This window comes from Antechinus flavipes, chromosome 1 (genome assembly GCF_016432865.1).
Source record: "Antechinus flavipes isolate AdamAnt ecotype Samford, QLD, Australia chromosome 1, AdamAnt_v2, whole genome shotgun sequence".
NCBI classification, from domain to species: Eukaryota; Metazoa; Chordata; class Mammalia; order Dasyuromorphia; family Dasyuridae; genus Antechinus; species Antechinus flavipes.
This window is the reverse complement of record NC_067398.1, coordinates 184379683-184404611: the sequence shown is the minus strand read 5'-3', so window position 1 is coordinate 184404611 and position 24929 is coordinate 184379683. Positions and strand designations below refer to the sequence as shown.

Below are 24929 nucleotides of genomic sequence, written 5' to 3'. Positions count from 1 at the left end.
AGGGTCTCTGTTGGTGAGATGCTGTGATTAAGACCCCCTTACTAGCTTTCCTAGACACTGTCTGAACTAAGCTGAACATCTCTTTCACTCCAGTGAGACTGCTCTTTTTTGTAACCCTTCTAATCTATGTTAAACTGGAGAATGGTTTCATTCTGTCAGAGTCTGTTCAAAGGCTTCATTTCACAAGGGAAACTGGGAAAGCTTGAGCAGCTTCCTGGTTTTATTCTGCTATCTTGGTTCCACTCCTCAGAACTCCCCAAATCCTATTTTAAAGGTGAGAAAACATGGGCCCAGAAAGATGAAGTAATATACCCAGAGTCCAGCCATTTAGTTAATATCATCAGAACTAGAACAAGCTAAATTTTTGGATTCCCAAATCAGCACATTTTCTTAGTCCCTACAAGATTTGGAGTTATTTGCTAATAAGAAATCTTAATGTTCACAATTTAGTTTGAGCTTTTTATCCCAAAAGAGGTCTTCCTTACAGAAATGAGCAAATGCTTTAACTGCCTCATATGAGAAATATTGGCAGTACAGGCTTTTGTAGCTAGCCATCTTCTCCAAAAGGCACTCAGCCTTGGCTTCCTTTCTAGAGTAATTCATTGTATATTCTCCATACAGTCCCATAAAATTCTAAGGCTTTCTCCAAAGCCTATTGAAAGGTCCAAATTAATATGAATTATGAGACTGCCGCATTGTTTTGTGTAAAATATAGCAACAAAGTAGGATTTCCTAAATCTCTTCCTACTAACACATTTGTTCTGACAGGCTCCCTCTTTTCCAAAGTGCCATGGACATTATTTTATTCCACTGCACAGCCCTCTGGGTAGGACTCTGCAGTCTAACTCTCATGGAATGCCAACTACACTCCATAACTCCTAGTAATTGCCTCTTACTTGCCCAAAACACACATATCCATTTCTGTGCTTTCCAGACATTCAGCACTGCAGTCACAAAGTTTCATTCAGCTTCTCAGACACTGGCACAGCTGAGAACTTACATAACTCTTAAATCCTATTTATCTAATTGTATGTTTTCTGGCAGATCCAATTGTGTATTTGAACTTGTTGCTCACAAAAAAAAAAAAAAAAAGCCTGTCCCACATTAGTTCCAGGTATCCCTCAAAATACACAAAATTTGGAAGCCAGAGTCTTTGCTCTGCTTCCTAGTGCTGATTTCCATTTTTCATTCAACATTTATCTGCCATGTTACCCAGTAGGCACACTGTGGGTGTAGGCAGTCATGCAATGGAGAAGAGATTTCCCTGCATAGCAAATTACAAGTTTTATGTTTCACTTGCAGATCCTCAACAGTGTCCCCCAAAATGTTGTCATTCCCTGTCAGTAGCTACATGTGTAGGAGATAAAATCTGTGATAAAAGAAATAATTTTCTGATATAAAGCCAAGTATCTTTATTTGGAGAAGTTTATTAGAGAAATTTCTACTAGAGAAGTTAACATTTTTTTATGAAAAATAAAGTCTTCTATAGCAGTGGCTAAAAATTCTTAGTATTCTTAGAATATAGAAGTGGTTGAATGAATAATATAAGATTGTTGAGAGAATATAGAAGAGAGACAATTCTAAATGCCCTTTAACTGTATATGTAAGAGAGACAAGAGGGAGAGTAATATTGCCATAATACAAAAGGAAGTAGAAGGAAAAAATTTCTATAAGAGATAAGAAATGTTTCACTATTATCATGTTAGTTGTTAGATTATATCCAACAGTGAGTCATTTAGCATTGTGGTCATTTATAAGATGAGACTATAAAAATCTCTTTTCTGAGAAATCAAAATAGATTTAAAAATTCACTAGTTTTCCATCACCATTTCTTTCACTAACAACTTAACTAAAGAAATGGCTTGTAATGGTTCCTGAATGTATCTTATCTTGCTGTGGCTATCTATGAACTTATTTGGGACAAGAGATGATACCCCAGAGTTATTTTCTGGGGTATTTCTCTAATTGGCATTTCTCTAATTAAAAGTGATTTAGAACACTTCATGTACCTATAGGTAGCTTTGATTTCTTAATCTAAAAATTGCCCTTTTATGTCCTTTGACGATTTACCAATTGGTAATTGGCTTATGTTTTGTTTTGTTTTGTTTTGTTTTTAAATTTGACTCAGTTCTCTATACATTTGAAAAATTAATTGGGCTTTTATCAAAGACAGTTGCTGTAAAGATTGTTTCCCAACTTTTTCATTTCTTTCTGATCTTAGTTGCTTTGGTTTTCTTTGCACAAAAGTTTTTAAATTTAACATAATCAAAATTATCAATTTTATATTTCATAATGTTTTCTATCTCTTGTTTGGTTAATTCTTTCCTTCCCCATAGATCTGAGAGGTAGACTTTTCTTTGCTCTTCTAATTTGCTTATGGTGCTGCCCTTTCTGTTTAAATCATGCACTCATTTTGACCTTATCTTGGTAGACAGTATGAGTTTTGGTCTATATCTAGTTTGTGTCCTATTGTTTTTCAGTTTTTCAAGTAGTTTTTATTAAATAGTGTGAGTTCTTATCCTAAAGTTCACTTTGGGTTTATCAAACACTGCTTATTATGGTCATTAATATTACTTTGTCTCACATAACTAATCTATCCCATTGATCTAGCACTCTTATTTCCTAGTACCAGAAAATTTTGATGATTATTGCTTTATAATATAGTTAGAGAACTGGCATTGCTGGGCCATCTTTCTTTGCATTTTTTTTCATTAATCCTCTTGATATTATTGACCTTTTGTTCTTCCAGATGAATTGTTATTATTTTTTCTACCTCTATCAGATAATTTGTTGGTAGTCTGATTGGTTCAACACTGAACAAGTAAATTAGTTTAAGCAGAATTTTCATTTTTATTATATTGGCTCAGCCTATTCATGAACCAGTGAAAAGATAGATTTAAAATTAATTAGAAGCTAAATAACCTAATCCTAAAGATTAAGTAAGTCAAAGAATAAATGATTAAAGACAATCAATAATTTCATTAAAGAAAATGACAACAATGAGAAACATACCACAATTTATGGGATGGAACCAAAACAAAGAAAAAGCAAAGAAATAAAAAAGCAAAAAATGAAAATACTATGCTTCAATCCATATTCAGTCTACATATTTTTCTCTCTGGAATGAATGACATTTTGCTGTATAAAGATGTCACAATTCTGTTTGTAAGAGTTTTCACCAAAATTCTGGAAATTTCCTCATTGGTTAATCTAATATTTGGTATTTGCTCCCATCATTCATGAATATTGGCCACAATTCAATGGAAGATAGTTTTTTTTTTAAATAAAAAATAAAAGTCATCAATTCTTTAGCAGCTAAATCATAAGACCCTAAAATCTTATGAGTAGGAGTTCTATCTTACTGTAGCTGGCCATCTATTCAGCACGAGCCATACTCAATAAGTTAGCTATACTTCTTTCTACTCATTTGAAGTTCCTATTAGGATGGCGTGCATATCATCAATCACTGCTCTATTGTTATAGTTCCCAGGTATTGTCTGCTCTTCATCTTTCAATGGCAAAATCTTCATTGTTGATCCTCTCCTCTGCTCAATGGGGCTAGCTTCTTCTTCTTTTTTTTTATTTTGAAGAATTAATATTCTATATATATTTTTTTAATTTAGATTTTATTTTATTTAATAATAACTTTGTATTAACAGAATCCATGCCAGGGTAATTTTTTACAACATTATCCCTTGCACTCGCTTATGTTTCGATTTTTTTCCCCTCCCTCCTTCCACCCCCCCCCAAGATGGCAAGCAGTCCTATATATGTTAAATATGTTGCAGTATATCCTAGATACAATACATATTTGCAGAACCAAACAGTTCTCCTGTTGCACAGGGAGAATTGGATTCAGAAGGTAAAAATAACTCGGGAAGAAAATCAAAAATGCAAATAGTTCACATTCGTTTCCCAGTGTTCCTTCTTTGGGTGTAGCTGCTTCTGTCCATCGTTTATCCATTGAAACTCAGTTAGGTCTCTTTGTCATAGAAATCCACTTCCATCAGAATACATCCTCATACAGTATCGTTGTCGAAGTGTATAATGATCTCCTGGTTCTGCTCATCTCACTTAGCATCAGTCGATGTAGGTCTCTCCAAGCCTCTCTGTATTCATCCTGCTGGTCATTCCTTACAGAGCAATAATATTCCATAACATTCATATACCACAATTTACACAGCCATTCTCCAATTGATGGGCATCCATTCATTTTCCAGTTTCTAGCCCTACAAACAGGGCTGCTACAAACGGGGCTAGCTTCTTCTTGATATAACACTGTCAGCACACAGTTTGTCCTGAGCCCTTTAGGATATGAGTCAACAAGTTTCCAGGGAGCCAAGAAATGATCTGTATGATATTTATAGCTTTTTCAGTGACAATGAACCAAATCAGAAATTCCCTTTTCTTCAGGCTTGCCTCCTTGTTTTGTGACTTTTCTGCCTCTGAAGACACAAAGTTATAAAGGTCATTCTTATATCCTTTCATAATGGAACATCTATTCTCTCTTTTGAAGTATAGTTAGAACCCTGGTCTACAGAAGAGCCAACACCACTGACTATTAAAAGACAGAATGACTGAATATTAATTCCCCTTTTGGATGTCCAGCCCACCTTATGAACTAATAATAGACTTGTGGAAATTGTTTTTTAAAATCACTTAATTCACTTCCCTCATTTTACAGATAAGGAAACCAAGACTCTGAGACTTGACTAAAGTCATACAACTGTTGCAGAAAAGAGACTCTAAATGTCAAGTTTTCTGATCCCTAATCCAACATTCTTTTCCTAGAAGAAAAAAAAAAATTAGTTCCCAAATAAGGACTTCTGAAAGATGATGAGATTGAGGGTGGTATCTTCAATATGAGAGGTAGTTTGGCACAGTGGCTGGAGAGCGAGCCTCTTAATCAAAAACCAATAGAACATTGAACACAGCAACAAGATTATGTAATAATCAACTTGGATGAACTTGACTATTTTCAACAATGAGATGATTCAGGGAAATTCCAATAGAGGTAGGATAGATTTGGGATGGAAAGTGTCATTCTCAACCAGAAAGGGAGACTGACTGTGGATCAAAGCATAGTATTTTCACTTGTTGTTAATATTTGTTTGCTTGGATTTTTTTTTTCTTTTTCATGTTTTTTTTTCCCTTTTGATCTGATTTTTTTAATGCAGCATGATAAATATGGAAATATGTTTAGAAGAATTTCATGTTTTACCTATATCAGATTGCTTGCTGTCTTGGGGAAGAGAGAGAGATAAAAGAGAGAAAAAATATTTGGAACACAAGGTTTTGCAAATTGTAGTCAAAAACTATCTCTGCATGTATTTGGAAAAATAAAGTAAAAAAAAATTTAAAAAAAGAATACTAAGACTTGAAGTACCCCCTTAACCCATACAGATTATTTGTAATTAGTAACTGAGCCAGTAAAGTAAATTCTCATTAGTCTGAACTGTTATCTAAGACTAAAATTCAGAGGACTAAATCGTCTGTACTGGTGGAGTGACTTTTATCACTTTTCCCTATGTCAATGAAATCACTTAACCAGATGAAAAAAAATTAAGTTTAATAAGACAATCCAAGCTGTCCCCTGATTTACCCTCATGAGTCACTGGGTAGCAACTATTAAGACCCCTGCTGCTGTCACTGACAAGTACAGGTCACCACTTTCCAAAGGTAAGTGAAGCTGTGGTCAGAAGTAGCATTTAATGTGTGTCTCAAAAGGCTACCTGCAATTCATCTAAGTCAACAAAAGTAAAAAAAAAAAAAAAAAAAAAATGGAAGAACTAAGAATTCCTGCTCTAGTTAAGGAAAGCCACATATGAAAGCCGCATTACTGAAGAAACATTTTTTTTAGATTTCTCTGACATGTGAAAACTGTTCAAATTCATTGGCAATCACATGGATGTGCCCACCTGTCACACCTGCTCCTTGAAAAGTTTGCTCCTTATCTTTCTTTACTATTATGCTATTCTGCCTACATAACAATCTTAATTGCCTAATCAATTGAGACATAAAAGACTGAACTCTAGCGTGGATCAATGAAATCATTCACTGACTCACCATCTTACTATGACAGATGATGAATCAAAATACATGCACCCTTGTTAAAACACCTTAGAAAATAAATACTTGCCTGGTACTGAGGGATATTGGAGTCCTTTACTATCCACATTGAACTATGCTAAAATTTGTTCCTTTCTTGTCAGTAAATCTATTCACTACAAGTGAAGCACTCATCTCTAGACTGACAGTGCCTCAAGCATGGGTAATTGAAGAATCTTATCATAGTAAACTTTATGCATTAGCAGTAATTTGGATCAATAATCAAAGTCACTGATCGTGTTCTCAAAACTACACACATGAATGGCTTGACCATTATGTGTGCTATGATGAACAAAATCAGTTTCAAGAAACTCCAACTTTAAATCTCCCAAATCCCAATATGTTTTTCAAAGTTTATAGCAGTGGCCTCCACTTGCAAATCATTTGGGAAAATGCTGCTAGTTGATGTTCTTTTTTTGTATGTATCTATCATTACCCACTAGCCCATCACCTCCCACATCCCATCCCTAAGGAGAAGCCTTATGTTATAACAAATATGTATAGTCTAAGGAAAACAAATCTCCATATTGGTCATGCCAGAAGATATATATCAAATCCTGCATTTCTGATCCACTAACTCTCTGTGTTGTACTTATTGATTGTCAAATTTACAAGGAAAAAGAAAAAAATTAAGTGTTGTTGGTCCTTCCTGAAATCAGTCAGAATTTTTTAATATTTCAAAGTAGCAAGAACTATAAGGGTCCTGTGCACAGAGTTCAAGGTCAGAAAATTCCAGATAGAAGGATTGAGCTCTACAAATTTATCTAAAAAAATGAATATTCCTTCTTTCCTCATAGAGAAACAGAATATTATAATAAAATGATTAGTGGAATTGAGGCAAAAATCTTGAGTTCATGGCCTATTTTTACTCCCTTACTTTGGGATCTTAAGAAAGTTCTTTCACTTCTCTAGTGTTCAATTTTCTCATTTGTTGTTGTTGGTTGTATTTTCTGCTCTAAGAGGACCAAAATGAGAACTGACTCTCAAATAAATTGGATTTATGTGGAGTAGATTTACTTGAAGTTGTTTTCAGAGCCCATAGGCAAATAAAATAGAGATGATGGTACTTGAGCCATTTATATGACAGGATTGTGTAATTTTATAAATTTTGTGTACTATAATATTGTTTTGAGGTCATGTTCAACTCTTTGTGACCCCATTTGGGGTTTTCTTGGCAGAAATACTAAAATTGTTTGTATTTCCTTCTCCAGCTCATTTTATAGATGAGGAAACTGAGGCAAATAGGGTTAAGTGACTTGCCCAGGGTCACACTGTGTCTGAGGCTGAAATCTTCCTAATTCCTGGCCCAGTGCTCTATTCACTATTCCAACTAAATGCTCTTAAAAACCATAAAATATAATAATTTACTTGACAGCATTATTTCCTTCTTTATGTCCAGTTCACAAACAATCTTCTTTACTTTTCCAAAACACAATTTAAGCAAGGAGCCCCACTCCTTTCAAAAAGAGTCAAGTTTGGGTATATCCACCATGATTGTTAACCTAATCAAAAAGAAATCCATTCTCTTCAGTAATAAAAGCAAATGAGCAATTATACTATATTCTAAGTCTACCTTCTTTCTAAAAAGCTTTTTATGTAATTTTCCTCCATTGTTGTTGTTTGTCCTTCATTCTCCAAGACATCCATGACATAAAGGAGTGATGGCATGACATGCAAATAAATTGAATTTAAATAAGGAAGGGTTGTATAAAATTACCTGCTTACTTTCTCTTCCAGAGCTATCTGGGTCCACTGGCCAGATATAGATAGATCAGGATGACTGGAGAAGGGTCTGGATACAGTAGGAGATCTCAGCATTTTAAGCTTAGGTCTTTAATCTTAGACAAGTACCATTTCAGTGATTAAGACTATGTAAGAAATGAGGCAAATAATGGACTAGTCAAAAAATTTGTTTCTGTTTTGGCCACAAACTCTGAAAGTCTTCCCCTCCCAGATTGAATTCTTGTCTATAGTCATGGTATAGACCTGGACATTCAATCCAACTATTACCCCCTCCCCAAAAAGGGAAGCAATACAATAATGGAAGAAGCTTGTGACTTAGACACAGAGGCTTGTGGTTCCTCATACCAGTCACTAATTTATCTGGACCTCAGTTTCCCCACATGTAAAATAAGGGTTTGGGGAATAAATTATCTCCAAGACTCTTCCTAACTTTAGGTCCTGGACAATGCAAAATCATTTGTTATCCAAAAAATTAACATTTTAAAAGAGGAAAGTAAAAATTCAAGTAGATATTTATGCTCTCACTTCTTAGATATATTTTCTCCTTGCTTATATTCTAATTAAGGATTCATCTTACATGTTCCTTCCTTGGGGACAGTTCTTCATTTCTATGAATACATGTATAAAATTTCATCCATGTATAAAAATTCATCCAATCTTCCTTTTTTAATCTATATTTGTTGTCTACTTTTTTATAAGTAGAAAAGTATGTAAATATCTTTGCATGAACACACATGTTTGTAAGGAAAAGGAAAAGAGCTGACTGTTAATGTTTCCAGCTATTTAAGTTAAGCTTGTCCATATTTCAATTTGCACCTGAAATCTGGAAGCACCATGTTGGCACTTTGAGAATCAGCATGATTTTAGGGACCTTTTTGGCAATCTAGTGAAGATGGACTTCTCAAAATGATGTTTTAAAATACATAATGTGTGTAAGGCTACAAAAGAAACCACTTAAACTGAAGTAAAAATGTAAATTTTTCCCCATGAAAATTTACAGACCTCTGGAAATCTATCCTCAGAGCCAAGTCCTGCCCCTGATACATCCTGGTCATGTGATCCTAAGCAACTTATTCTAACTTCTTAAAGCTCTTTCCATTTCTCTAAGACTAGAGTTGTGGAATAGGTGCTAGCCTGCATTAGTAGGTGAAGTTTCCTCACTTAGGAGTTACCTATATCCAAGAAGTCATAAGTAGAATCCCCATCCCTAGCTTTGAATATTCAAAAACCTAGTAAATCTCTTCTTATCCTACTCAATAGAATCTATGCTGTTAATTTTTCAAAGAGTTTTAACATAATAGAAGGAAAACGATATATAATTATCCCTTCCACATTATTACTTTTCCCATTACAGATTGGCAGAAGAAACCACATGGGAATTTGGGGGGAATTTGGGGGGAAGCTGTATATGATACAGAAAAATACTATTTAAAATTTTATAATAAGGTACTGTAAATATACCATAAAAGAAAAAGAGAAAATCCAGATTTTTCTGGTATGAAAGGAGGGCCAAAATATTTTACACAGATTTTCCAGATCAAAGGGGCAAAATGCCCCTAACCAATATAGAAGGAACAACTGTCCATTAAGGATGTCACTTTTTAACAGGAAAAAAAAACATAAAGAATAAAGATACTTTTAAAGACCCATATATTAATTCTTTGAAAGAGACAATTTGCTTTAGCTAAGAGATCACTCAAAAAGAGATTTTGCACCATAAGACACATTTACAGGCATTACTTCTAGCTGCCTCATGGCCTTATGACTAGTCCACATTACCAATGTGGGCACAGAGCTTTGTATAGTGGGTGGGAATGGCAAAGGTTTTCATAAGATCTTTGTGGAAACTTATTGTCCTTGCTTTGGAAAGATGACAATTAAATTAAATTAAATTTATTTAATTAATTAAAAGAGCAAAAGTAGAAACCAAATGATAGAACTTTGTCAGCCCAGGGAAGTGTCCCTAAATGAGAACTATTATTAGGAAACTAATAACTTCAACAGTTTTGTAATCAGAATGCATGAGGTGTGTTTTTTCACTAGGAAATAACTATTTCTCAATTTAAAGTTCTGTAACCCTTGTATATATGTATGGTGTTTGTTTATCACTTAACAAATTAAATCACATCTGTAACTATCCCATCTGTTACTTGTTTCTGTATTGATTCCAAAATAAAGAGGCAGAGATTTCTGCTCCTCCATAGTGGGCATTGTCAGCCATTCTCAAAGTATGACCCATGGCCCTCTGAGGGACCATTCTCTCAGGGAGTCTGTGAGTTCAAAACTATTTTCATATTAACACTAAGATGTTATCTGTCTACTGCAATAGTCCCCCTTTGCAGCTACATATCTGTGTGAGACTGGACATTACATTTCAGCTAAAATAACTTATCCATCACAGATTGAATGCAAAAAGAGTTATGAGAATCAGGTGTTTTCTGTTAAACCAGCCATGAAAGAGATTTTCAAAAATATATAAAAGAATGCCACTCTTCTCACTAATTATTTTTGGGAAAATATAATTATTTTTCATAAAAGTATATATTTATGTTTAAAGTAATGAATTTATTATTGCTATTTTAAATCAATTAATAAATATTCTAAATTTTTCCATTTAATTCCTAATATAGCAATATTAATAAATTTACCCAGTAAATTATAGTATAAATCTATAAAAACATTATTCTTTTTTGTATTCTTTTGAAATTTCTTATTAATGTTTTCTTTTCTTTTTTACATTATTGTTATGTCTCAATGATTTCCTATTTCTCTACCAGAGATAAGTCAAACCAACAGGCACATACAATAAATAAAAAGTTCTTTGGGACTTAATAATTTTTAAGAATGTAAAGAGGTCCCGAAATCAAAAAGTCTGATAACTGCTATTAAAAATGAAGCCAACTTTCCCCTTGAAGCCTTCCACCATTGTTTCATTAGTTAAGTCATTAGTGGTAGGGAATTTATAAATAGTATTGTCATATACTCCCTAAGGTCTTTAAAAAAGTCTGGTTGCCATCCCATAAATTTTGATAATCTTTTCCATTCCCAACCAGTTATGTTTCTTTATGAGCGATAGGATCTTGAATCTACACTATCATTAGTCTCACCTTCTGAAAGAGGCTTTTCCCAATCTTCTTCCACTTCCAAACTTCAATGAAAATAGAAAACTACCTCCCATTTACACTGTAGATATCTTTTATGTACATAGTTGTATTAATGTTGTCTGTTCCCTTATAGTTTGAGCTCCTTGAAATTAAGTTTTTGTCCTTTTTTTGTCTCCCCACTGTTTAGCACAATGCCTGGCACATAGTAGATAAACAAATGTTTGTAAACTGATGGACTGGATGGTGTTATTTCAATTCAATTCAATTCAATAAACATTTATTTAAATGCCTACTATGTGTCAGACCCTGTGCTAAATACTAGTTATACAAATAAGAAAAAGAAAGTCCCTGTTCTCAAGGAGCTTACAATTGAATAAAGGTAATAGGCATGTAAGTTTTTATTGATTTATTTCCTACTTTACTGAGTAAATTTATAAAGGTTTTTCATGGCAAAGATCATCTTTGTCAGTGTGTTTGAAAACAAAGTTCAAATAACAATGTAAAGGAAAACAATAGTAAACACTTCAGAACTCTGGTAAGTGAAATGGCCACACATTCAATCAACAAGCTTTTCTTAAGTACTTAATATTTACCAAGCACAAGGCTAATTCTTGGATTACAAATACAAAAGAAATAGTCCTTGTCACACTCTACTAGAGCCATACAACACATTCTTAGATCATTCTATGTTATTGGGCAAGTCATTTTAACTTTTGGCTGCTTCAGTTCCCCATTTACAAAATAGGATTAAAAATAGCACCTACTCACCATGCAGTTGTAAGGATAAAAAGAGATACTACTTGCAAAAGCACTTTGCAAACCTCAAAATCCTCTATAAATGCTAGTTATTATTATGTAAGTAAATATAGGCTTAATCTAAGGAAATATAGGAATCATAGGAATTCTAAGCAGAGCAGTCTATTATTGTATCCTTCCCAATAGTAACGGTAATGTTAATTTGATAACACCCCACATAAAGAGATGAAAGTTAAAGTGGTTCGCACAAAGGGGCAGAGCAATTGTCAAAATGTCCATAGTATATTGGCTCTGGTGCGTCATTTAGAATGAGGTTTGCCCTTTCAGACATCACCAATATATTAATTCCTTTTGCTAATTTTGTATGTTTTAAGGGAGAGTCTATTAGACTCTGAGTCTCCTATGAGCAGGGAATCTTTTTTTTTTTTGCCTTTCCTTGTAAGCCCATTGCTTACCACATATAGAAGGATATAACCTGACTCATATAGTAGGTACTTCCTTGTATATGCTTGTTGATTTGACTTATCTCTCATAGGGAAGGAGGAAATCACTGAGACATAACAATAATGTAAAAAAGAAAAGAAAACATTAATAAGAAATTTCAAAAGAATACAAAAATGAATAATGTTTTCATAGATTTATACCATAATCCATAAGATATATATAGATATATATATACACATATATATGCATATATATAAATAAGGTATAAGGACCATAATCCTTTTTCTGTATTTCATGGAGGCCCAGAACTCAAAAGAAAAAAATAGGTTTGCTTAATTTTTTTAAGTTAATTCAACAAACATTAAGTGTCTTCTATGTTCAAGACATGATGCTGTGTTTTGAGGATCATTTCCTCCCCCCCCCAAAAAAAAAAATTAACAAAGACCTGTGATCAATGACCTTAACATCTAATATGTAATGAAAGAGGAATCAGGAATCAGAGGAATGACTGATAGGAGGGAGAGCAGTAGAAGTTCAGAAAAAGGTCCTAGAAAAGAGCTTCAAGATAGCTGAAGGAGGAAAAATCAATTCTTTTATTTGGAAGAGACATTAGGGACTTCTTCCCAGAGGAAATAGCCCCTCAGTTGAACTTTAAAGGAAAAGGAGAGACCTCAGTAGACATTGATGGAAATCCCTTCCAAAACCTGGAAGAGGCTATCAATAAATGGATGGAGATGAGAAAAGGTAAGACTAGAGAAGAGGAAGGATAATGTTTTCTATGACTGGAATTTGGAGGACACAAATATAGTATGAGATGATATTGGAAAAGTTAATTGGAGACAGAACTCAGAGTATATCAAATGCCAGTATCAAGAGTTTATATTTTATTCAGTAGTCATTGAGAAGTCACTGAAGTTTTTTATTTTCATTTTGGTTGATTTACATGATGAGAAGAGTCCTGTGGGAAAACATCTGGCAATAAATTGTATGAGGTATACAGTAAAGTGGAAGTCATCTACTAGTTAGATGGGTATTGCACAGTATAAGAGAAAAGAGAGGAGAGGTTGAAGTAAAATGGTTGCAGCAAATATGGACAGGAAGAGAGAGATTCAGTCAACAAAATATATAAAGGTTCTCTTGCAAAAGTAGTCTTCTCCCACAATTTAAAGCTTCTTGGCTTTTGAGTTTTGCAGAAATATGATAAATACATTCTGTCTTGCAGCTCATGCTCACAGCCATAAGTGACTGGAAAGGGAAACCTTTCTAGACATGTTATAATCAAACCTTCATTTTGGGCTTTGTGAGAACACGAAAACAGATGCAACAAGAACTTAAAGGATAAAATATTCTACTGAAAACTACTATTTTTCCAGAACCTATGAGCTTATTCCTACCATACTTTATTTAAGATCTGGCATATGAGAAAGGGAAAGGTAAACTCCTATCACTGTGCCAGACCAGGAGAGAGGGACTAATTTTAATAAATCAGGATGAAACATGAAAATGTCAACTTAATCAAGCATTTAAATTTTATTAATCAAGCCTAATTTTTATGAGTGCAAATAATCACTGAAGCTGGACAAATTTGTTCTAGATTGCATCAGAAACATAATTTTAATATTTAATGGGCTGATGAATTTAAATGGAGAATTATCTTTATGAAACATGTTCTTCATAATTTGCCATTAAATGAGAAATAAAAAATATCAACATAAATCTTACATAAAGGTTATTTAACTAAATGTTGGTACTATAAATATTATAAATGCATTATGTCCTAATTTAGCACAGTACACTACATAAAGAAGAAATGGCAAGTTGGCTAGCTAGTCTTTTCCTGGACTGGAGAGAGCTGCGTTCTGTAAAGAGGAAATTCATGACAACTGTTAAACAGGTTTTGCTTGAAGTTTCATTATAATCATTTTCATTCTAGCTTTCATACTGGTATCCAACACAAAAATTCACTCTAGTCACGGTGTGATATTGTGGGTCTAAACTTTGCAGTATCTCTTTTAGGGGTTAGGCATGTTTTTTTAAACAAAGAAAATCATAATCTTTTCCATTTATTATCCCTAGGAAAAAGGGTTTAAGGGAAGAACAGAAGTCTTCTGGTTGCATAATTTTTTGACATTCAAAACATACTCCATTTTTAAAGTTAAAATTTTTACAAAATGTTCTCATGATGCCTCAAAATATTCTAGGCCAAAAAAAAAATTATTGTCAGAAAATTTTCTCACAGCAATTTTTTCCCTTCATAAACTTTTTAAGGATTGTTTTTTTTTTTTAAAGAATTTTTAAAATTCTTAATGCAGCCTAACAAATTGGTGCAGTACTGTACTGTAACATTAATTTCTCAACAAAGATAAATGTTCTATTGTTTTCAAATCAACTTTTAGAAGGCCCAAACTATACAAAGAAGAGTATGGTGGTTTTAAAAGTGATTTCCATCTAAAATGTAAGCAAAACTGATACATTTTCCCTAAAGAAAACGTTTTGTCTATCAAGTTTCCAATAGTTAGAAATATTTCTGATCTGATCATAACAAAATATATAAAGACACATACATCAGAAAATGTTTTAGAGAAGGCTTATGTCCAAAGGCTTATCATACCTGTCTAAAAGAGTTTTTTAAATATATAAACAAAGTAATCTCTGACATAATTTAGAAATTAAATAATCTTAAAACTGTTCATTTTAAACCACATAAAATGATGCCATAAAGTCACAATTGGTAAATGTAATTTTCATCCTTGCTTAAAATACTTTGCCTCAAAGTGGTTGTTTTCAGTTTTATTTAGATGAAATATGCTACTAATTTAGCAAAAATATTTTGTCAGCAAAAATTATTAAACTTGGTTAAATAAAAGAGGTCAATGCTTGATATAATCATTTTTTAATTCTATTAGAAAACCCTAAGTTTTAATTTTTCTGGTTGGCAACATAATGTAGCTCTAAGAAAGCATTACTATTATAAAAATGTATTGTATATGGGTCATAAGTATAATGTTTTAACTTTTTTTTCTACTAAACTAAATTTTTAAAAAAAACACAGTTATCTTGAAGGCAACAACATTAGAATTTTGCCTGGAAGCAAAAAAATAAAATAAAATAAATACAATACAATACAGTATCATGCCTTTAGATGGAGACATAGTTCAAATAAACGCAAGTATCCTGTTCACAGAGCTTTGTGTAAATATAAGAGAGATTATTTAGGAGCAATGAGGATGGATTATGAAAAGAAATACATTTAAGATGTTTATACTTATTATATAATTTTTATTAGTTATTATTTAGCCTATATTTAACTGCTGAGGTGCTTGGTTTTTCCTGTATTAAGCTGACACTTAAAGAAAAAAGGTTCTGTACTGGTGGCCAATAAAGTAAATTTACTGTCCTGGCACCTTTCAGCAAAGCATATTATTCTGCATATAAGAATTCTGTTGTTGATGATTCAGAGTACAGGGCTGCATGTAATCAGTGGCACGCATCAAAAGGCATCTGATAGCCACATTAAAGCCACATTTCCTATTAAGAATCAGACTAAATTACAACTTGAGCACTTCCCAGAATGAGCCAAGGAAATGCATTCTGCAAGAAGAAATAATTGTATTTGAGTGTCTCTGTAAAAATCAGGAAGTCTTTTAGCAGTAAAGTACTAATGCTTTTGTTTTTTTTTTTGGTTTTTTTTTCATCTGCCTTCTTTGTACTGCAATATATTCCGTCTTACTGGCAAGCCTATCACACTAATTATTATTACATCTAGTGGTTCAGTTATCTTGATGACTACTGTAGCTGAAATGCTCCAAGGTCAAATCCTTAATAGTGTGAATCAAACTAAGCGGCCATCATCCATGCAGTTGTTTTTGAGAGATAACAGATGAGAACTTACATTGCAGACCTGTTTATGATTCTTATTTTTATTGTAAATGTGGTGTGAATTTCGTGCATAGTTTAATTGAACTATTCATTTCACCAGAGTTCCTGCTCAAAAGTCTGATAAGAAGCAGGTGTCCTGATGGGGAAATGACCAAATAAACAGTTATAACAGGCTTATTGACTAGGAAAGTCTTCGGCTTGACCCCAGGTACTTTCAAATGACCTGAAATAGTCTGAGTGGTTTAATGCATCCTCTCAATCCATACACATTCAATAATTTTATATTACATTTACACACAAGTATAGTAAATCCATTGACATACAAATGCATGTTGTGGTTAAGCTATGTGCAGACAGTGAACTAAATGAACTCCAGGCTATGCTGAAGAATGTCGCTCTTAACAAAATCCCTTCATATATGAACAGTGAACGTGTTTATTTAATTTATAATATTTCCAAATATTACATCTATCTATATTTGAATAGTCTATATTTACCGCATATAAAATCTCTTTTCTGTGAAAGTTTTCTTTGATTAGATAAAAAAAATCAAATTAAATTTTAAAAAAAATGGAAAAAGTGATTTCATTTTTCCTTAAGATGTCATTTCTTTACATTCTCTACCAAAATAAAATAATTTGAATTGCATATGTATTCACTGAGAACATAGCACAATACCTATTTAATATATGGATTATTTCTGTTGGAAAAGGTGAGATAGACAGCGAGAGAGACAGACAAGAGAGAGAGACTCATAGTTTCCACTCCCACCAGCCCCACCCCCTCACTCCACATTCCGTGTTTGTAGTGTCATGGTTGAACTAAAATGAATACCTTTTTCCTAAGATATCCAAAATGGAATGATCTTAAGAAGCAATTCTCTTTGACACTTTTCACTTAAAGAATGCAAACTTAGAAGAGGACTTTCTCCCTAAGAAAAATGATAACAGAAGGAGTTTTAAAGATTATTCATAGATCTTATGACTCCATTTTGTCTCTGTTTAAATTTTTTTTTAAAGTACATATATATATACATACATATGTTTCTAAAGTAATATCAAGGACCTGGAATCAGTCTCTTGCCTTGGTAATAGAGGTTACTTTTATCTACCTTCTTTAGTTTTTTTTCTATCTCATCCATTTCTACAGCTCTCCTCTTCACAAATATCATTTTTTTTTTTTCTCATGGAATGCTACTGAAGAAATTGTCAAATTTTTTATTTGAGTTGTCAACTTCATTTCTCAGGCTTTCCATTAACATTAAGTTTCATTCTCTTGAAAAATAGGAAGCACTGGCTAAACTGGAATAGCATGAAAATGACTACTAACACAGGATGCTCCAGAACAGGTCACAGGCTATATTTCTAGATGCAAAGTGGTTCAGTTTTAAGGAACCTTTTCATTTGTTGTCAGAAGTTCTACTACACATATTTTTTTTTTGACAAGCAACTATTTTTACACAAATGTTAAGAACAAAATAAAAAAAGAAATATTTTGCTTTAATTTTAAATGTTCTCTGCCTACTATTTGACCATAATATAACTGCCATGCCACATTTGAGGCCTTCTACGTGTGTTTTTTTAAATGTCATCTGTATTAGTATTACATTCAAGGAATAGTTCCAAGAATCAGTTTCTTTCAAGACCTTCTTCCACTGTGTGGCATATAAGTCTGTGACAAGTGACATTACAGAAGGTCATGTCACTTTTAACTGCTTGCATTAGATCTTTCTGATTTCCCTGGTGCCCTTCCTTTGTTTGATTAATGCTACTTGATTTCAAGCAAGGTATCAGGAAGCATAATTTGGAGAGAAAATTCGAGAGTGTTCAAAGATTATTTCCTCCTAAAAACTTTCATAAATATAGCTTGTTTAACACACTGTATCATTCCTTTTTTCATTCCACTTTGATTGGGAAATAGCTTTCTTCCTTCAAAAGACATTTTTGTAGTATCATTGCTGGCAAAGGCTTGATCAGACTTAACTAAAACCAAACTAGGTATGTACTGATTACTGCAAATTTATTTATAGAGGAAAGTCTTGGAATTTGAAATGACAATCCCTTTCTATTTGTTTTTCTTAGCAAACTATATAAATCAATTTACTACTTGTAAATGGCATAGGCTATTTGAATTCTCTAGATAAGATTACAGTTTTGTACAATTTTTAAATATAGTGGTTATTCTATGATCTAGTTGAAAGAACTCAGTTTGTCTAAGGTCTGGCTTAGACCAGGTTTTGGAGTCCGTAGGAAATTAGTGAGAACTCTTGACCTGTTTTTAAGATACCAGTAAAACCTAGACATTCATTATCAATAGCCATCCTTAAGTCTCTAGATATCTGAAATTTTGGGCAAGCAGCCCTAATGCTATTTAGAAATTTGAACATTCTGCTTGTCTCGAAGAAGTAAAAGGGAGAGAGAGTTAGTATTATGGTTAATTGTAAAAAACTATCATTGAATCTTCTTTTCAAAGCACTTCAAACTTTACCTGTGCTAAAGTGACTCCCCAGGAGAATATGTATACCTCCACGTGGAATTCGTAAAGCACCTTTGTGCTCCAGGGGCATACAGATCAAACAGGTTGATGATATCTGTTGTGAGGCTATTGTAAAGGTAACTGCAGGGTGTCATCTGCCTTAAAAATCCCTATTTTTAGGGGTTTATACTTGGCTTTAAAAACTCTTTGGAGAGCTGAAACTCCACACAAAGGCAGTCTCCCTAAGACAACACTTTTCTGCCAAATTTAAAAATAAATTGTTGTATTGGGTGGTTCTGGCTGCCCATTTGTGGAGCAATTGTGCATATCCAATTACACGTTTGTGCAGTGTGGGAACAGTTTGAGTTTTGCAAATGAAGAGGCCCATTCTCTAGGCCTTCTTTGTGCAATTCTTGCACATCAGGCTCACAGCTGGTTTGCAGAAAGTGTGAGGTAGAATGCTTGTTGCTTTTACGGACTAATAATGTTTTGGCATTTTGAAAATTAAATTGGCACAAGTGGAGAAGACAAACTCTTAAGATAGTGGTTCGGTAATTGTGTTTTAGATTTCCTGACAAACATTTGAAAGCCTCTTGAAGATTTGCCTTACTTTATCTCCTTTATAATAGGTTTAAATCTCCCTGGTAGAACATTTTGATCCTGTTAGGTGATTGATATGAGCTTTACCAGTGGTTTTATTTATTTGCTTTTTTTAGTTACAGGCTAAATAGGTAGATGTACAACCAATTTTTGTTATACTTTTATTAATAGTTTGTTAACATGACACTTTCGTTTATCCCATTAGTAAATAGTATATTGTCCATTTTGCTTAGCTTGGTATTTCTGACCTCTCATTTTGGATATCTCATAATCAGTGTTTTAGCTATTTACTGCTTTTGAGGGGGAAATGAAGGCATTGTATACGCCAAGATTTGCAGAGAGTATTTTATTTTCCAAAGGAGTGGTGGGGAAGAAGAAAGTACATCTTGGAGAATTATAAGAGTTTGATTCATAGGTACTGCTGATCTTGGCAGGGAGCATTGTACTATCTTTTCAGACTTTTTGGGTAGTTTTTATCTTTACTCTTGTCTGATTTGGGAGGCAAATAGTGCACCCATCCATTACAAATGGTTAATATCACTTTTCATATATATGTTTATATCTATTTGCACATTCACGAAGATCAAAAGATAGTGTGAAAGGTAATCTTAGCCTTGATGTGTCATTTTCATATTTAATTTCTACTAGAAGTAGTAGCACCTGTGTATATATGGATCTCACAGCAAAATTATCAAACATGTGGCCCGCAGGCTACATATGGCCCGTACCCCTCTCTGGTGGACTTGAACCAAATTAAAATGTAATTAGAAAATATTTAACAAAGTAAACAAAAATATTAAAAACCTCAGATAATATTACATTTTTAAAACTAAGTCAATATGCAGTCCATAGGGTTTATTAGCCCCAATTTATATTTTAATTTGACACCACTCATAACACCTAACCCAGCCCCTTTCACATGATAGGTTACCACAAATACTTATTGAATGAAGAGATAGAATCATAGATAATGTAGCTAAAGAAAATGTTCAAAGTGCTTCCTTCTCTGTAACCTAGAACTCCTAGTCACCATCTCTGGGCTTATTTGGATTATACTGATGTAAAGGATTTATTTAAAAGATACTATTTTACTTGTAGAATCTTTGAATATACCTCATGACTAAATTTCCATAAATATAACAGAATCCCCAGTTCCTATCTAAGCACTGAAGATAACAGTGATAGGACAGCCTTTGTTTCACTAAACAGAAAAAGCAAAAAATACAAAGAAATGTCAAGAGATCATAAACAAATTTAGAAAACTTTTAAACAGGCCATAAACAATCAACACAGTTCTCCTCACTCTCTAAGTGGTAGAATTTTCCCACTGGATCAAGTCTCCTTCAGACATGGTCTTGTGATTTGAATTCCAGTTGGAAGAAAAATGAGCTTGGGGTGGCTAATAATGCACCACTTCCCTCCATCATTCTAGGGAACATTATTCTTTCCCACAGGGACATATGTAATACCACTTAAATAACCTTTTACAAGTTCTCTGATTAATTTTATCTACTTACTAGGCTTTGGATACAACTTTTGGGATATCTATAATGATTCTAGCATACTAGTATTCCTTTCTGGTGAATTTCTCTCCCCTAATAGAAGCTTCCTTCTCTGTAAGGTGAAGAGTATGGGGTTAGCTAGATGGACTCTGCTTCTAGTCCCCTCTAGTACTTAGACCTTATGGATGTTAAAAATGTGGTCCATATTCATGAAGCTTGGAAATATATCTTACAATTTTTTTTAACTAGTTAAATCTGATTAAAAATCTGACTGAGGATTTGTGATGTCATTGCAATTTAATAGCTGCCATTAATACTGTGCTTTAGAGTGTGTTAAAGCATTTTACCCTTTTGTTGATCAGTAATTTTCAGTTATTCTGACACTTCGTGATCTCACTTGGGCTTTTTCCTGGAATGGTTTGCCATTTCCTTCACCAACTTATTTTATACAGGAGGAAACTGGGTTAAGTGACTTGTCCAGAGTCAATAAGTGTCCTCAGTTCAGATTTGGACTACTAAGAAAATGAGCCTTCCTGACTCCAGGTTCTGTTTTCTTTTCACTGTGCCACCTGGCTGCCCAGAGAGTCTATACAGATGAAGAAACTGAGTCTCAGACAAGTAAACTACATTGTTTTGCTCAGTTATGAAGTTTAGACTCAAATCCTCCTTATTCCCAAGGTGGAACTGATGCCTTCCAGCCTGGGAGAAAGGAGCAATTTGAAAAACACTCTAAGCTTTGTCTCTGTGTAAGTGTTTGACCTAAATCTGCCTTTGTTGTTGTTATGGGATAGCTAGTGTTAAAGAGGCTAGGAGCCACTAATAATACTCTGAGCTGGCTAAGGTTATGGTATACTGGTAAATATTTAACATTTTTGTATGCATGACATAGTGTAAAGTTTAATCTGTATTAATAATATTTTTCCATCACTTTTTAAAGTTTAAACTTTTTAAAATTTTAAAGTTTACAAATTTAAACAAAAGTATAAATCAAGCCCTGATTTATAACATCCAGTTTTCACAATATAAATGATATTAATAAAAATTTAACAGTGGCTCTTCTGAACAAACCAGAGCTAAGCCAAACACATCCCTGGTCAAGAATATAAGACTGTACTTCAAAATAGGGTAAAGTCTTGTTGTATGTAGATCAGTTGGAGTTCACACCTAGAATCTGTAACCTAGAAAAATGGAATCTTAGAGTTGAAAGGGACTTTAGAGGTAATCTATTACACACCCATCTTTTTAAAAAAAATATTTTAATGGGTTAGAAGCACTCTTGAATAGTATACATGTTCCCTGGGTTCCAAGGCACTGAAGTATATTTTAAAATATTTTTATGTATTGCCCTGTTTATAGGAGAGTCAGATGTTCACTTCTGTTAGTATGTGAGATTTGTATGTTGTAAAACTGTATTATCTAGCATTTTAAACAACTACTAATTCAAAGAACTTTACTGTTAACTATGTAGCTCTCTTGACCATTACTAGAAATTTATATCCCCATGGGTACCATGTGCATGTAAAGCAAGCAATGTCAAATATACTTATATGTTTTAAAGGTGGCAGGAATCTTTTGGAGGAAGATTTAAAGATAATTCATAACTGCATCCTATCTAATAATTTGTCACAGAAGAAAAAGCAGTGGATATAAAACTGGTTTCCAAGTCAGGACAACCCAGAATTCAGGTTGTACTCCTCACATATTGATTGTGTGATCCTGGACAAATCATATAATGTCTCAGGGCTTTAGGCAATTCATTAAGATCTAAGATCCAGACTAACTGTCAATTTGCACTGATATAGATATTCCCTACATATATGAAATCATAAATCTGTATCAGAAACCTAAAAAATAAATAAATAAATACAGAATTAAGGTTGGTATATTAAGTGGTTGGATTTTATATGCAAGGAGCCATTTCTTTTTGATTTGGGTACCTCTGGAGTCATCTGTCTATATAACCATATATATGGGTATATGAACAGAATCAGAAGGCAATAATAAAAACAACAACAATAATAGTGGCATTTATTTAAAGTTTACAAAGCATTTTATAAATATCTCAATCTTGGCAGTAAACATAGAAGGGAGATAATATTATTCATCTTATTTGCAAATGAGGAAACTGAGGCAGACAGAGGTTAGGTGACTTGTCCAAAGGCTCAGAATTAGTCATTGTGTGAAGCAAGATTTTAATTCAGTTTTCTTGATTCCACACCCATCACTATATCCACTGTATCACCTAGTACTGGAATAAAGTGTGGATAACTCTTAGATTATGGACAATGATGTGTAAGGGGAATGACATGAATAACTCCCAGATAGAAAATTAAAAAAAAAATCATTAAAGTTGATTTTAAAATGCATTATCTTTATTCAGAAAATTTGTCTTCATAATTTTTAAAATTAATTTACATCCTCATACCATTCACCAAACAACAATAGAAAAAAGTCTACAAATGTGCTAAGTTTGGATTTAAAAACTTATCTCAGAAAATAGACAAAGTGAATGAACCACAATATACATATATAGACTAAAGAGTTAAATGACATGACCTGACAGTTGTCTTCAGACTACAACCTATTTGAATTTGATGCTATTGAACGATGCCCTGAAGAAGAAAAGCATCGTTTTTGTCCTAGCATAGGGATTCCTAGAATAGAGCATAACAAATGTTAAGCTAACATTTATATAACACCTGTTCCATGACAAGCACTGTGGTAAGTGCTTTATAATTATTATCTCACAACAAAACTAGGAAAGAGGTGCTATTAGCCCCATTTTATAAATGAGGAAATTGCCCAGGGTCACAGAGTTAATGAGTGTCTGAATCAGGATTTGAACTCAAGTCTTCCTAATTCTGGAACCAGGAAATGACCTGATACAGTCTCATTTTACAGATGAGGATCTTAGTCTCATTGAAGAAAAGTGACTCAGCAAGTCATACTCCTTGTTATGGGCAGAACAGCATCTGTGCCCAGTTTCCCATCTCCTGGTCAAATACTCTTTCCTTTATATCAATACTTTTGATGAATAAGAAATTTAGTCTGACATAATCATTTGCATCTTTAGTAAGTTTGTCCTAAATCTAAAGTGCTTGAACAATATAAATAACAAAAGAGCTTGGAAAAAAGTATTCTAATAAATACTTAAATAGAATATGGATATAGGTGATATATAGATTATATGCAAATACATATAAATGTATAGCATATCTATAGATATATAGCCCCCAGAAATTTTGGAATGTATGTTTATGTGTATACATTTATGTATGTCAATATATAGAGACATACATATATACATACAAATATGCATTTATATCTGTATATATAGTATGTTTATCTACATACATGTGTGTTTGCATGTATATTTATGTATGCATATATAATCTGTATTAAGATTTTGGGAACAACCTGTGAATCAGTCCTGTCATAGAATATGTCATGTAGATATACAGATATAAATATATTTTTCCTAGTATTTCTAGATAGTGTAGATCAATTAAAAATAAAGCATTGTCCAAATCTCAATCTCTAAATCGAATATTTTATTTCTCAGCATGTTTCAAATGTTAATAAAGTTTTCATCCCTAAAAAGCTCCCAATTGACAGAACAAAATTCTCTTCTTGAAAATCATGACAACGACGTCTGTTTCTGTCTGCAGGTAGTGGAGGACATGCTAGAGGACGAGGAAGAAGAGGATGACAAAGATGACAAGGTAATTATCTTCCCCAGCTCTTGGGTACCTGGGGATGGGAGAATTTAGACATGACACTGTTTTTACAGACAGTTAAAAAAGGAGTTGAAGTGTTTTAGTCCAGAAAATTGGACAGTGCTGTTTATCATCCTAACAATGCCAGTGGATGTTGCCGGAAGGATAGAGGACTATAAATCCTCTTCTTTTTTGTCCAGAGCTGGGTCAAATATTTTTCTGCCAGGAACAAAAATAATTCAGCTTGTCTGGAACTTGATAGCTCTTCTGAAGATAACGGCAGTGACAACTGTTTTTGAAGGACAAAAATTTGTCCTGTCTTGAGTATTACAAATAGGACTATACTTTAGGGAGGAAAAAAAGAAATAAAAATAGCAGCCCCACATCAGTTGAAGATGGGATTCTGTCATCTGTAATTTTCAATGAATTGCCTGGCTAAAAGAATGGGCAATATATGTGTGTGACACTCTGTAAGGCATTTAAATAATCACAATTCTTGCCAGTGTCCACTTGCTCTGGAATAGCCATTGTGGCCCTATAGGCCCCCAGACCTGTTCTTTCTTACTTCTACATGTTTCTCTTTCTGGGTGCCTGGTCCCAGT

General features: G+C 33.4%; 1 protein-coding gene across 8 annotated transcripts in view; it reads left to right on the top strand.

Moving 5' to 3' along the window:
• Window positions 1-24929, top strand: part of MCTP1 (multiple C2 and transmembrane domain containing 1) — a 697990-nt gene that overhangs the window by 575152 nt on the left and 97909 nt on the right. For all 8 annotated transcript variants that reach the window (XM_051993794.1, XM_051993777.1, XM_051993761.1 and 5 more), the window contains one exon: window positions 24280-24333. In XM_051993794.1, the coding sequence (XP_051849754.1) occupies window positions 24280-24333 (54 nt within the window). The remainder of the gene's footprint in view (window positions 1-24279; window positions 24334-24929) is intronic.